Consider the following 12,622-nt stretch of genomic DNA (forward strand, 5'->3'; position numbering starts at 1 on the left):
GGCTTATACACTCAAAAAAAAAAAAAAAAACAAAGGATGGCAGCAGGCAAACCAACAAAATCATATTCCTTTTAATTAGATCCTGGAATGTAAAAAATAAAAGATATTTATGATGCATCTTTAAAACATCATAAAGTGTTAATCAGTCTCAGATTAATGGAGAACTTTCTATAAGTCTCACAGATGGAATTATCAATCAGTAAACAGGAATAGCAGAAAAAAAAAAAAAGAGATCCTTTGAATCAAATTGCTTGCAAACTCTGAAGATGACCTCTAAGAAGGGATCTATGATCTGGAAAAATAATCGATGAGGCTATCTGAAAACACCTCCCTCAAATTGTCAGTGAGTATGAACACATATGAAAAGAAAAAGTTTAAACATTTCTAAAATTCTTTATATTAAGGAACTACCAATTACTTTGGGATTTTTTTCTCCCGTTTCTTTTATAAGACACAATGATAACATTATTTTTTTCTGTAAAATAATTCTTTTTACTAACAGTTTAACTTTTATCAAATTTAATACTTATGATGATACCAAGATTATAAACATATAAATCTCAGGGATTAATAAAATAAGAAATGGCAATTCATCATCTCTGGGTGTAAATGATCAGAGTATGGTTACTTGCAGATGCAACGCAAAGGGAATTTTTTCCACCATCTTCAGCTACAAGGAAATTATGACAGATGCAACAATAACAAAATGGAAGAATTATCTGCCTGGCTTGCTGACCAAATATGGCTCTATATTTTATTTTATGGTGTCATTTTTTAAGTGAATTGTTTAGTTTTGCAAACAGTGTTTTTGACATACGACACCCTAACTGAGGGAGAGTTAGCACTAGGACACATCTCAAAAAGCATAAAAAGTAACAGAGACAATCCTATACTTAAATTTACACATAGTATTTTCAGACATCTTTGCATAATGAAGATTAAGAGAATGTAGCCAGATTATTAGCCTTTTGCAAACATGCTTTTTTCCCAATTGCTTCCTCTTAATTTTCTTTTCAGCATTCTCCTTATTTACTCCTGAAAAATACCCCAATTTACACAATTCAAAATATTTCAACATTTTTCACTTGTCTATTTTGTATCACTTATACAGTCCATATGTATACATACACACACACACAATTTCTCTAATGTAAGTTTCCAACTTTTTGGCAAAGACACGTCATTTTATTAAAAAGTGCAAACTGGTTTTCATTGTTTTAGTACTCTTTAGAAGTTTTAATAATGAACAAAGTTAATACATTACATATGAGTTAATGAGTTGTGATCAAACTTCTAGTTACCTGAGAAGCAGCTAACTTAAGGGAAGAGGCAGCTTCCCCTTCACTTCATCTTTCCTTCCTTGTCTTTCATAGAATTTAGGTCAATTAAACAACAAAACAGAAATGAACCATGTCCTTCATTATTTAAAATGCCATCTCACTGCAGAAAAAGACAGTTGTATTCTAACTACAAAGGCTCTGGCATTTTTCCACATTTCACAGAATCATTTAGTTTTAAGTATAATTGTTAACAACAAAACCAGCAAAATCAGAGAAGATCATGCCCACAGTAATGCTCAGAGGTGAAAATGGTGTAACTACCCAAAGCATTGGCAGCATTCACTGTGATACAGAACTTACAGCAAAGAGAACATTTATGAGTATTACTGGAACATGTATACATTTAATGAGTAGAAATTTTGGTGAATTGTTTATATAGAATTTAGTTTCCATGTGGTGTATAAAGTACAGACCTGTAAAATTTCTCCATGGTTTGATGTGACATTAAGACTCACCTGCTCTGATTACCAAAAGTTGCCTGATCTATAGGTAAGATGCTGTCTGGCCATGGTGCAGTCTGATTTGGAGGAGCCTGTTGCTGGCTATACTGAGGTCCTCCTATGTTCATCTCCAATTCGGATGGCCCTAATAAAGGAAAATCAACCACATAACTTTTTTGAAAAGAATCTACTTGCATGTGAATTCTTTCCATTGAATTGTCTGTTACAGCAGAAGCAAACAAAACCCATTAAAACTTCAATAATGTTACGCTTAGAAGCACCATGATTTTTTTGTTAAAATTGTTTTAAAATTTAGGAAAAGAACATGAGAACTCTGAAAGTGATTCAAAACTTTAAAATAGTGGATATGACATCATAGATGCAAAAATTACTAAGATAAGCATAAAAAAAGACAGTATATAGAGTCAGTATCACAATGTACTTTCTTTAAAATGGATCAAGAACAATTATTATGTTCACAGCATTCCTCTTAAAACACGCCATAGTCTTCAATAAACAAGGGCAATCTCATATTCTGTTTCTTCGGTCACATCACTGTGGAGCTAAAGAGTAACAGGAATTGTTCATTATCAATACATGCATTAAAAGTTCAGTGTTTTACACATCTTCCTTACCACTTCCACAGGAAACTTTCACCATGGCGTACGCTTCTCATCACTTCAACAATTGTAAAATCTTTTTTTTTGTTTTCTTCTGCTTCATCTTTTGACAATCCAGCATGTATCAAAAAGAACAAGTACACATGTGCCTATGACTTACCCATATTCATGACCTGAGATGGAAGCATCTGCCTTGGGCCAGGCTGGTTGCTGGGTCTCAAGGGGATGCTGGCTGTGGGGTTGCGGATCATGCCTGCTTGCACGGGTCTGTTCATGGCACTAGCTGTGGGTGCACAGGTCACTCTCACAGCAGAAGCTTGGCTTCCCCAATCTCCAGATGTCATGGTAGGCCGAGGGGCATTGCCACCCATCATTCCTGCACAAAAGCCAAACAGACTTTGGTGCCGGCACATGATTCAGAACAGCTTTAACATTAGCACTGTCTGATGAGCTGCATTTTTTGAGACGAAAGCGCAGTAGTTTCACTCAAAGCACACTGTACCACAACTGCCCATCCAGATGTGCAAAGCTGCAGAATGATACCTTATGCTGCTTAGTCAAGAGACTGGAGTTTATTATACATTTTACAAGAGGAAGATTCTTTTATCATTTCCGAAACGCTGTTCAGAGTAAGTGTTCCCATATGTAGTCTGCAACAGGTGCTGAGGGTGTGTGGATAGCCCTAACTTCCTTCCTCAGGAAATGAATCACGTTTGCTGATGTGTGTGTCAGTGCTTTACTTTCCAAGTGCTAAGTGAGAATGAAGACTCGAGTAACAATATACTGTCACTACACACACTTACAAATTAGAATGACTGAATTTAAATTTACATTCTGCAAACATCTTCTGGCGAGTCCTTTCATTCAGAACCTAGAGCCTTCTCAGCTTCAAGGCTCACCCTGACAATCTCAAATCAATGTATGGAAATTACTCACAGGAACTTTCCGATAGATGCTGAAGTTCATTACCGTTATTTTAGGGGAAGTCCTCCTACACCTACTGTAAACAACTGATACAATTTATTTACACTTGGAATATACAGATTACTACACTCTCTGACAGTAGAAAAAAAATACAGCCAAACCCCAACATAAAAATCCCCGAAATCCAAAGACGTGCATTCACAGTATTCATACATTTCAATTTTATGCAGTAAAGAAAGCAGATAAAACAGTGATTTCAGATTGGACAGTTGTTTTCTCCAGTTGCATTTTGCAACATACTTAAATGAATACTAAAAGCCACAGAAATAATTATTGCTACTCATCAGTTGAACTGTTTGATGATATATAACCAAGGAGAAAAACTCTCTGAAGAGGGTCATTGTTTCTGCTGCTGTACAAAGTTTGCTGCAGTGTTACAACCTCACGTTTGTTCTATTTGTGTACATACTCTGTCAGCTGAAATATGTGGTGTGCTAGAGCAAATGGCAGGAACACAGATAATACTCTCTAACTTGTATACATAAGATGAATAGCATTCTTTAATATGTATACAGAACATCAAAGTATTAGGACACTTGAAAGACTACAAGTTGATCTCTAAACTACTTCAATAGGATATTTCAGTGTCCAGCAGCATGTCTTTTTTTAATACTGATGAAAACTATATATAAAGTTTTTACTATGAATAGCAAGATGAACGACCTTAAAATATCCATTTATTTACTCACTTAAGAGTTCTTAACAATTATTGCACACTTGGACACTCTCAGACTATGCACTAGTTGAAATAAGTCCATCATCCAGACTTTTCGTGTGAAACTTTCTATGGTTGTCTTTGTACAATATTAGGGCAACATGAAGAAATTAATGCACCACAGATTAGGCATAATCTGTGACAAGAGGTAATATCATCGCAGCGCCTGATGATTCCCAAAAACTTCACATGTATGAAAATAATTAGCAACAGGACAAGGGGTAATGGGATGAAGCTGGAACACAAAAAGTTCCACTTAAATATAAGAAAAAACTATTTTATTGTGAGGGTGACAGAGCCCTGGCACAGGCTGCCCAGAGGGCTCGTGGAGTGTCCTTCCTTGGAGGTCTTCAAGATCCGCCTGGACGTGTTCCTATGTGACCTGATCTAGGTGAACCTGCAGGGGGTTTGGACTAGATGATCTCTGGAAGTCACTTCCAAGCCCTACCATTCTATGGTTGTATGATTAGCATTTCTTAAATTTTAAATTGAGAACTAAGGCTAAAAAGCAAAAGACAACTGAGGGGAAAACCAAAGTCTGTAGAGATACACATCATAATGACAACAGCATATCCACAGTTTGGTTTTGAAAGAACAACTTCTACTTACCGAGAAATGGTTTACTTATTTGCTTTTTCCAAGGCATTAATATTGGCCTTTTATGTATTTAAGCCTCAGTGGATTCTGGAATATTAACGTGAAGAGATTCTAATTGCCAACACACTATGTTCATCAAGAAGTTTTGAAGTAGGTGAAAAGCAGTGTATAAATAGCAAAAGTAAACATATGCAGAAACAGAAGTTCAAAACAAATGTCACTACATAACATCTCATGAAACAGGATTTTTTTTCAGACTTTTTGGAAAGTACTGATAATAACTCCAATAGTGTTACACATCCTATAGTCTGTTCCTCAAATATGCTTTTAAAAAATGGAAATTCATCTTACCTGTGCTACTGTTGCCTAAAGTTCCTTGACTTCCTATCATCCCTTCATTCCTGCCCATCAGTCCCGGCTGAGGTATCACTGAATAGGGGCTACTTGTCCTTATGGGTGGGAAAGTTCCTGCACCTGTTGCATTTTGCAGTGTGATGTCAAGTGGTAAATTCTGGTTTGGCAATAACCTGCCCAGTTGCCCTGCTCGTGGGTTATTAAAAGCTAAACAGAAGGAGAGAAAAAAAAAAAAAAGTTACAAGAATGGAAACTTTACTTGTTAAACAGGAAAAAAAAAAAAAGAATAATCCAAACATACTTTATGCTGTTGGGCTGAGCTATTTAATGCTGTATCATTTAGCTACTCCATATCTGTCCGAGAAATATCCCTTCTTGACATTTTAATCTAAATTTCAGAATGGAACATTCTGACACTAAAACAGATATGACATATATTTTTAAAACTTTAAATGATGCAATTTAACTGACAGAAGAGCCACTACAGCAAAATATACCACGATGTGATATGCATATTGCTGCCAATTCACCTTCTAGCTAGTAGCACTGTAATTGCATGCAGATGTCATCCTAAGGCAGGTTGTTAGATTTCTATCCATTTTGAAAGTTTTCCAGCATAAGCCATGGTCCTGAAGAAGTTACCAAAATTAAGGACAGACTGAGTATATATTGGATCTTGTAGCCTCATTTCTACATCTCCCTCTTATTTTTTTTTTTTTTTAACATATTTTGTCATGATTAAATACTTCCATGATTCAGCAACAACAAATAAGAGGTCCAGAATCACAGCTGTGCCACCATAACATTCTGGTAAACAGAACCATGCTTGATGGTTACTGTCACCTTTATATAACTATTTTCTTCTGTTAAAGTCTTTTTTGCTCTTAAAATCAGCTTCTGCAGAGAAAACTCTTCAGTGTCTCAGAAAGGTGAGCTTCATATCATGACTGGTAAGCACCTAGATCAACTTTGAGGTCTTTGGGCAAGGTTCCAATGCATGAGAGCATCTGCTTGTGCCTATGATTCTATTTCCACTCATACTTACAAAATACATATGAATAAATTATCCACTTTTGGTGCAATTACTATTTGCAATAATTCCTGATAGTTGCCCCTAGAAACATCTGTGATATAGAGGCATCCTTAAAGTGACTTCTGCATTTTTATATTCACTGCTTTACAAAGAAGTTAAAGAACTTCTTATTTTAGATCAGAGTAGTGACACTTTTGAGTTTGAGAACTTAGATGAGGTTTATCAAGCTTGTTAAAAAGTACAGAAACATCTTATTAAAAATGTCACTGACTTTAAAATATTATTTTATAAAACCAGACTACCTAAATTCATTGTATTTATTTATTTAATGTAAGTTCCCTGCTTATATGTATGTACAGGAAATAATACATCATATCACTTCCATGTAATTCCTATTCACGAGATCAAAATGTTGTCCTTACTATCAGTTTAAACAAGCAAGTAAAACTTACTTATGAGACAAAAATCACCTTCCCAAGCTTAGGAGTATTGTAAAGTCTAAGAGCTGAACCAAAATCCAACTTCAGTGACAGTTTCAGATCAGTTTGCCCCAGTAAAAAACCCACAGATGAGTAAGTTATACTGGTAGCTTTGCAAGCAACCACTGATCCTACAAAAAGGAAAACTGGAAATGCAGCACAAAATACCAACACAGTTAACAACATGTGATCGTGTTCGGATTATATACTCTGCTCTTGATCAAAATGGGATTGAAGGAGGCTCCTTGTAACCCACACAACAAAGTGGTCATTTGGCAAACCTAACAACTTTCAAGTTGTTTTGTTGGGTGGGGTTTTTTTTGGTTTTTTTTAATATTTTAAAAAATAGATAAAACCCCAAAACCTCAAACTTCTTTTGGAATTGTAAATGATTTTACATTCACTCTGCATTGCTTTTTGGTAAGCACATGAGAAGCCACTCACTATTTCTGCGCACCTGTTCTCTGTATGCTCTTCTACAGAAAACAAAGCAGAAGTTCCCTAGGGGAATCAGGAACAGACACAAGTCTAAGCCGGGCGAAAAAATGTTTCAGGGTTTTAATTTACATGGGAAACAGGATGCTGCTTTTACAGAATTGCTACTAACCACGAAGCCACTCTCATTTACAATCACACTATTACTGTACAGCCAGTAGCTTTGAAAGCAGATTTAAAGCTGGGTTAACTCTGGAAAGCCAAAAGGCTACAGTGGAAGGAACCAGCAGACCTTGCTTCAGAAAGAATATGCTAAACATTTCAAACGCACAAAGATTTCCTTCTGACTTACGTGCCTCTGCTGTTAGTACCCCTATACTTAGAAAAATTACTACACTAAATCCATGCATCTTTCTCTGTGCAACATTGATAACAAATGATAATTTAAGGCTCTGTAGTGTTTTTAATGTGAATTTTAACACTGATATTTATTATTAATAGAGATAATACTACTATCAAAAGTATTAATAGTAATACATTTATTCAAACATTCCAAAGTAATAGTTTGGGTTCATTTGAAAGTGACACGGTGTTATTTTTGCATCATCAGAATGGCTAAAAATATTATCCAGGATCTATGTTTTATAATAAAACCACCAGTGTACGTTTGAGGAAGTAAACATATGCTGTCATCATAGCCAACAAGAGAAAAAACATGGAGCGGGGACTTCTTATGTTATTTTGATCGACATTAGTAGCCAATAAGACTCCCGTCTTCCTCGCTTTCCATTATTCTATGGTGGTAGAGCAACATCTCAATGCTGACTTGTTAAGTTAATTAATAAAGTTAAAGAACACTGTCAACTGAAAGTGACTCAATTAAAATTCACAATTTCAAATTAAACTTAGATGCTCCTCTTAATCATACATCTTTCTATTAATCTTGTGGTTTTAGGAGGTGACTCTTCTTCAGGCTCAGAAAGAGCCTCTCCCGTCCCTTTGACTGGAAGGACTGCTGGGACAGGGCGATCTGCATCACAACAAAATGCAGGCGCTCTCCTACAACCACAGCAGGGGTCGCCTCGTTTATTTCGAGAGTACCCCTTAAAACGGGCCGCCGCGGGTTTCTCCGCGGATTAGAAGCCGTGGCCTCAGTTGGGGGTGCTCGGAGCCGGGAGGACCGCAGATGGCGCTCCGCAATCACGCACAGAGCCGCGGCAGCCCCAGCAGCTGCCCGCTGCTCCCCGGCCGACCCGGGGCCGCCGCGCTGCCGGGTGCCCGGCTTGGCTCGCGAGCGCGAGGAAGGTGGACTCACTGCTCTGTGAAATCCTCATTGCTGGTTTCTGGGTGGCCACAGCCGCGCCGGGGCTGCTGTCACTGGTGAGCTGCATGAGGTCATTGATGATGGCTTGCTTGTCGACCGAGCCCGCTGGCGCGCCTGGGCGGCTATCTGGGAAAAGCTGCGGTAACTGGCTGTTCTGCAGGTCATCCAGAATCTCCTCCAAGTTATCCAATTCACTGCCCGGCTGCAATTAAAAAAAACACAAACCCACAGTACACGTCGCTGCTCACTTGCTGTTGGCATCCTGCTCATGTAGAGCCAGGCAGCCCGAAACTGTTACACCCGCACGAGCTTCAGATGCTTCCTGCAAGAAGCCTGATGTGGAGGAAGCTTGCAAAATTGTCAAAAGGAGACTTGTGTAGGCTCCTTAGGGCTCAACTGCCTTGCATTTGGGGAGCCCGATGTGGCACTGGCACCCCTTTCAAAACCCCAGCATCAGGATATACAAATCCACACAATCTGTACCTCGGGCAAAGGGGAAATTGTCCCTATGCACTCTGTGGTCGGTGCATACAGCAAGGATAATTTGACAGGAGAAGAGATCTAACAGTGATGAAGATGGGGGGGTTATGTAGGTACAACCAATATTGCTTTCAGCACAGTCATATTTCTAGTCTCTTTATGAACTTGATTAAAAGCATACGATGAAAAAATTGTTTCATGGCTAAAACAATTCCCCATACTCATTTTTCTTTGTTACATTCAAAACCTTAACATTGAATAAATCTATACAAGTTAGCTGGCAAGAAATATACATTTTAATAAAGTTCTATAAATTTAAACCTGTCATCTAATTACTAGCTTTAGGAATTTATTTTGCTCACAACTTTCCAAATCATTAAAAATAACTTCTGAATACTAAAAAAAGAAATGTAGTTACATTCAATTCAGTAGAAAACTATAATGAAATAAAATGTTGATTTCACCAGTTTCTTTTTTTATTTTTTTGGTCAGCTTCTCTGTCTATAAACCCTCAGAATTAAAATATTTTTCCGAATGAAATTTGGAAATGATTACAAATATATTCTGTGACCTTAAAACTTTGAATGAAGTAAAGCTCCTTGGGGTAGTAATTGCCAACAGGCAGTCCAGTCTCAGTTACCATCAAGTTGCATAGGAAACATTTCATGACAGTATTTATAACAAAAAACTACTCAAAATCAGCACCTTCATTAGGAAGTGTGCAATGATGGAAGAGGGGCAGAGAGTGAGCAAGCAGCCAGCTGTGAAGGATGGGGAACTGAGAAATAACACTACAAACATGCACACAACTGAACTACAACTCTTCCTGTTCTTTTATTTTTTTGGACCTACCACCATATTCTGAACTTGCTATTTATTGAGAGCAAACTTATGCCGAAGATCACAGGATAATGTAGAAATACCTGAGATGGCTTTAAACTGCCTACCAAGGCTCTCACAGCCTGCCTAGGAAGCACAGAATGTAAGTCTGTACTAAACTCCCGCTGCAGTAGCTAACCTGCTCCTGGGAAGCCCAGCTATTTTATTCAAAAGTTGCTAAGATGCTTTGAGGTTACATCTCCATATCTCTTTTGGATAACTGGCTGCAGATAAACACAGTATATAGTACTCTTTACTCCTTCCACATCACCTCCTAGTCTTACAGATCACAATATAATGTGCAAAATATACTCTGTTAAAAAGCAGCATGTAGGTGGTCTGGAGGTTGGTGTTACTGGCAAAATGGTAGGAAATCACAGAACCAGAGGACTGGAAGAAATTTAAAGGCTCAAGGCAAAGTCACTGTGTGTCAGTCCCTACAGAAGTTCATACAGCCTCTTGCTAATGACATCCAGTCACAGAAAATCCACAGCTCCCCTGGCAAATTGGGTTCAGCACTCTGTCATTCCTACTACTTGGAGTTTTTGCTCAGTGTCAATGCAAAATTTCCCTCACTTAAATTTGTGCCCTTCTTTTCTGTCATATTTTGAATCTGGAGAACAAAGTGCTCCTTTTTCTAACTTTTTCTGTATTTGAAATCACGTGCATTTTAAGCTGAAATTAATACGCAATCTCAACTTGTTGATTTTTCTTCAGCATGTAACCTGACTCATTACTCTTAGTGCTGCTGTGGAATATTTTTGGTTGATCCACACTTTAGCTGTAGTGCCATGTCCAGTACAGGACTGAAGATGAAGCCTTACTACTGCTGAGCAAAGCAGAAAGTTTACATAGTATGATCTGATAGAATATCCTAGAAAAGCCTGTGTGTTTTTTAACTACATGATATTACTGACTCACTCATCTTGTACTATGATCCCTACACAGAGGTTTGAAAAAGTCCTATGTAGCCAGTTGTCCCCTTTAAAAAAAAAAATCGGTGACATTATTCTTGACTAATGACAACAACAGCATTCGTTCATCCTAAGATTCTCCCTCCATATCTCCTGTTTGCAGCTGAATTTGAATTCTGTCTTCCAGTGCATTTGCAGACATTCAAGTGTCACACGCAGCTTCACCACGTATATGCTCTATTCAAACACTGAGCAGCTCTAGATGCTGTACAAGCTCCTACAGCACCTCAGTTTTGACAAGTGAATCCTTAAATAACTACTTTGCGTTTAAGGATTTCCAAACAGCTTCCTACCCACTCACAGCACAGCAGTTTCGCCTCGACCATGCATCTCTAATCTGGCTATGAGAATGCTACATGTAAGAGGGACAAAGAGCCTTGCTCAAACCAAGACACATGGCATTCGTTGCTTCTCTTATGCCTCTGGGAGAAGGAAAACAGGTTGGTCTGACATTACCCGCTTTTGACAAATCCACCTACTGACTTGCTGCCTTCCAGGCACTTTACAAGCAGTTGGGTGGACACAGCACGTCAACGGAAAAGGTAGAGCCAGGACGAATCAAATGTGATTATAAGTCGAAATCACTGTGCAGACAGCTGATAAGCAGAGTCAAAAAGGTACTCTGAGAGACAGGAGCAAGCAATATTTCTAGGAGCTGCATTTTGTGCACCAGTAGAGCTTATACAAGACAACTGCAAGAGCCAATAGAGAAGACTAATGTACAGTATCATAAATTATAGTATGATTCAGTACTCTTTGGAGGAAATAAAACATATGGTCTTCATTAAACATATTTGAGGCAACAGTGAAGTGTTATATGTTGCAGGGGAGTTTTTGTTCGGTTTTGTGGGGGATTTTATGTCTTTTTTTCTTCCTCCTCTCTTTTTTTTTTCAAACTTTCTGACTACTGTAATTCTTTGTTTAAACATTAGATGTAAAAAAAAACAAACCCAAAACTCTAAAACCTAAAACAAAGCCAGAGAAGAACATATTGATCCAAATGTGTCAGAAAACTGCACTCCCTAAGATGCTTTTAATTCCTCTCAGGAAGTGGCAAAAAAAGGCCAAATACAACAGATGTATTATAACAGTGCAAATACATAACCTTCTCTTTTTTTTGCTTAACATAATAATACAAAATATTTCATCTTTATTTTTTATGAGGGTTCTCAACTGCTGCAAAAGCTACAAGATAGATTTAGAATTAACACAAAATTATGATGTTAACCTCTTTCCAGGCTCACCTTCAAATGGCACTATATATACAGAAACCAGCATTAAAATATTTACTTGGTTAGTTTCATGGGATATTTCTTCTATTTATATTCTATATTTATTTAGCTAATGGTCTAAATTGAATTTTACAAATAGAAGGCACACCCTAACCTCCCTGTAAAGCAATTATTTGTCATTAATTAATAAACAATATGCCTGATAAAGTGCTAAGGATCACAAGAAAGTTCTCATGCACATATTTTCACTATCTCTAAGCCACCTAGTTACGGCAATCTCTGTAGAACTTGGACACTAAGTGCCAGAAAACATAAGACAAATCAGAAATATTTTAAAAGTACCTACTTTAGAAATACTTATCAATGTCATGTAGAGAAAGGCAGATTAATGTGTTAATTGCTTATAGAATTTTTTTCAGCTCTAGGCAGTTACACCTCAACATGAAGTTTATTTTACAAAAAGTTGCTATGTCAAAATCCAGGTCCCATGGATTGTAAAGGACTGAGTAAGACCCTAAGCTTTCTGCAGGTCTCTTTTTTTCACCACGGGCAATGCACATGGCTTTTATGGAGACTCTGTATGCAAATCTTCATACAAGTATACATTTCCTTTACAGTCACATATGACAGAGACATCTGGGACTTTTTTCTTACAATAGTATGTCTTTTGGTGGGGACACAACTTAAAGCTATACCTGCCTTATATAAACTTCAAGTTAGCTCATTAGCTACCTCT

At 37.5% G+C, this 12,622-nt stretch overlaps 1 protein-coding gene across 2 annotated transcripts in view; it reads right to left on the reverse strand.

Annotated features, from left to right (window-relative positions):
- Nucleotides 1–12,622, reverse strand: part of NCOA2 (nuclear receptor coactivator 2) — a 196,106-nt gene that overhangs the window by 25,122 nt on the left and 158,362 nt on the right. For both annotated transcript variants that reach the window (XM_061994944.1, XM_061994945.1), the window contains exons 13-16: nucleotides 8,313–8,523; nucleotides 5,048–5,257; nucleotides 2,561–2,776; nucleotides 1,796–1,925 (exon numbers count right to left, since the gene is read on the reverse strand). In XM_061994944.1, the coding sequence (XP_061850928.1) occupies nucleotides 1,796–1,925; nucleotides 2,561–2,776; nucleotides 5,048–5,257; nucleotides 8,313–8,523 (767 nt within the window). The remainder of the gene's footprint in view (nucleotides 1–1,795; nucleotides 1,926–2,560; nucleotides 2,777–5,047; nucleotides 5,258–8,312; nucleotides 8,524–12,622) is intronic.

Source organism: Colius striatus, chromosome 4 (genome assembly GCF_028858725.1).
Source record: "Colius striatus isolate bColStr4 chromosome 4, bColStr4.1.hap1, whole genome shotgun sequence".
Classification (NCBI taxonomy): Eukaryota; Metazoa; Chordata; class Aves; order Coliiformes; family Coliidae; genus Colius; species Colius striatus.